Here is a 2,292-nt window from a genome sequence, read left to right on the forward strand (position 1 = left end):
CATTGATTTTCTGTTGTGCACTAAACAAAATCCAGTTAGTGGTTCCCTCCTTATAAAACAGACTTATAACTAATGCTTTTGGGAGATCAAAGTAATGGTTATAATATAGGGGAATATATTTTTTCTTTCCATAAGGGGAGGCAAGATGCACGGTTTGAATGGAGAATCATATTTTTGATATAAGAAAGTGACACTGGGTCATACTGACAAAAGCACAGCCCAGTTACATCTATAAAACCTTTGAAACCAAGGTAAAAAAAAAAAAAAAAAAAAAAAGCTAGCTCTTATCCCATTATCTTTCCCAACAAAAAACTTCAGAAATAAATCATGTTTTCTGTAAAGGAGTCAAGCTAAGCTTGTCTGTGATAAGAAAACCTTACACAATGTTCATTTACATATAGGGTTGTGTTTATAGGGAAAGTTTATGAGCAGTTGAACTGAATTCCTCATTTACGTTTCCTGAGGTCTGTTGAGGAGATAAACAAATCCACATCAACACATAATGCCTTTCATTGCTGGAGTTTATTAAAGTTTATTGTTGATTTGTTTCAGTTGTAGATTTAAAAAAAAAGTGACCCAAAACAAAGAAGAAGAAATTAATTAATGAGATTACACAAAACAACAGCCATATATCCTGTTACAATATATACCATGATTTACTAAGTTACACAGTTAACAGAAGAAGAGAAACCCAAAACCTTAATTTGATTGTTTTATTTGTTTCTGAGAAACACTGTAATGTTTCTTCAAAGGTCTAAGACACACGTTTGATCTTCATGCTGATGAATTTCATACCGACAGCAAAATTGTTCTTCCAGTGGTACCAAGCATCTGCAATGGCGTGATGTGTGTTGTCTTCTCCCCATAAATACACACCGTTGGGGTTTGCATGGTGACATCCTGATGCATACCAAAATGCCCCGAGAAACATTTTGGCACAGTTCTTCTCATGGAGGTCTTGGTCTTTGTCAAAGGTGGTGAACTTCTGTCCATTGTGGTAGGACAAAGAGTCACCTGCAGAGAAGAAGAGCATCATTGAGGAGATCAGGTGCACATTTACTGAAGTGTGATTTTAATGTGAATGAAAGTGTCCTATACCTGCTCCTCCATCAGTGAATCCTGAAACAAGCAGTTTATACCCGTCAGTTTCACAACCCACAGAGAAGGACGAGTACTGAGCAAAACCTTTCCTTCCAGTGAAGTCCTCCAGATCCACTCTCAGCATGTACTTTCTGTTACGTGACAGCTGGTACATGTTCTCCAGCCCTGTTCACACACACATGAAGAACATATTCAACCAAACACATGATTATCCACACAAACGGACACTCACTGTGAGATCTTACCCAGCCAGTATTCGCTCTCCACATTCCCGAATCCTCTCTTGTACTGATACCACGGCCGATAGAAATTTACACTGCCGTCCATTCTCCTCTGAAACACCTGTGATGGGTTTATATAGAAGATATGATTCATAATGTATGTTCTGATGTGTGTTTAATGATCTACAGTCACATTCGTACCGTCCATCCTCCTTTATCTTCATCTTTCCCAGTTGAGATCATGTCACAGTAAACCCAGACAGGAGCGCCACCAGTTGGATAGATGGAGTAAATCCCACTGACTGTTTGCCCTGCTTTATAAAGGTCAGAACAGTCGACCGGCGTGTTTTCATCAGTACTGCATCCGCTCACCAGAACAACCGACAGAAGAACCGCTAGAAACACCATCAACTACACAATACAGAGAGAAAGAGATGAACATCACACTGAAAACCATCTCTAGAAATGTTGTTGATGAACTTACTGCCATCTTCTCAGTCTCTCCTCAGTAGATCACAGCAGGGATCTGTTTTATCTAGACAAAAATAACAAAAAAACAAAAAAATTCTTAAAGTTGTATAAATGTCTGAATGTTTTCTGAGGTAAGTGACGAGTAAAACAGTGACTCACCGTTTGTGTTGTTGAGTCTGACAGACACTCTTTATATATCTGTCAGATTTTCATGCTCCTCCTCTGTGTCACAGAAGAAATTTACTTAATGAACACCCACATTTTGGATGCAAATAAAAAAGGCATTTGTCATCCTCAATGCAAATATATATGCAGTGTATTGTATTTTATCTATTGAGTAAATCTTACTGAATCTGGGTGATTTAGTTTAGAGCTACAATTTGTAGTTTCGATTAAATCCATCATGTTTATTATTTTGAATGTAAATGTAAATGTGGTCTCTCTCATAATGTGCCTTAGATTTCATGAATTTTCCATGTGTTATTTGTTGTTTTTTCAG

The 2,292-nt window shown here is 37.5% G+C and overlaps 1 protein-coding gene across 1 annotated transcript; it reads right to left on the reverse strand.

Moving 5' to 3' along the window:
• Positions 1-507: 507 nt before the first annotated feature.
• On the reverse strand, positions 508-1,956 carry LOC125271155 (microfibril-associated glycoprotein 4-like). Its single transcript, XM_048195152.1, has 5 exons — positions 1,807-1,956; positions 1,524-1,733; positions 1,347-1,443; positions 1,099-1,266; positions 508-1,014 (listed from the first exon to the last, which is right to left on the reverse strand). Exons 1-5 carry the CDS (start codon positions 1,810-1,812, stop codon positions 755-757), a joined length of 741 nt encoding a protein of 246 aa, XP_048051109.1. The 5' UTR covers positions 1,813-1,956; the 3' UTR covers positions 508-754.
• Positions 1,957-2,292: the final 336 nt, after the last annotated feature.

This window comes from Megalobrama amblycephala, linkage group LG7 (genome assembly GCF_018812025.1).
Source record: "Megalobrama amblycephala isolate DHTTF-2021 linkage group LG7, ASM1881202v1, whole genome shotgun sequence".
In the NCBI taxonomy this organism is placed as follows: Eukaryota; Metazoa; Chordata; class Actinopteri; order Cypriniformes; family Xenocyprididae; genus Megalobrama; species Megalobrama amblycephala.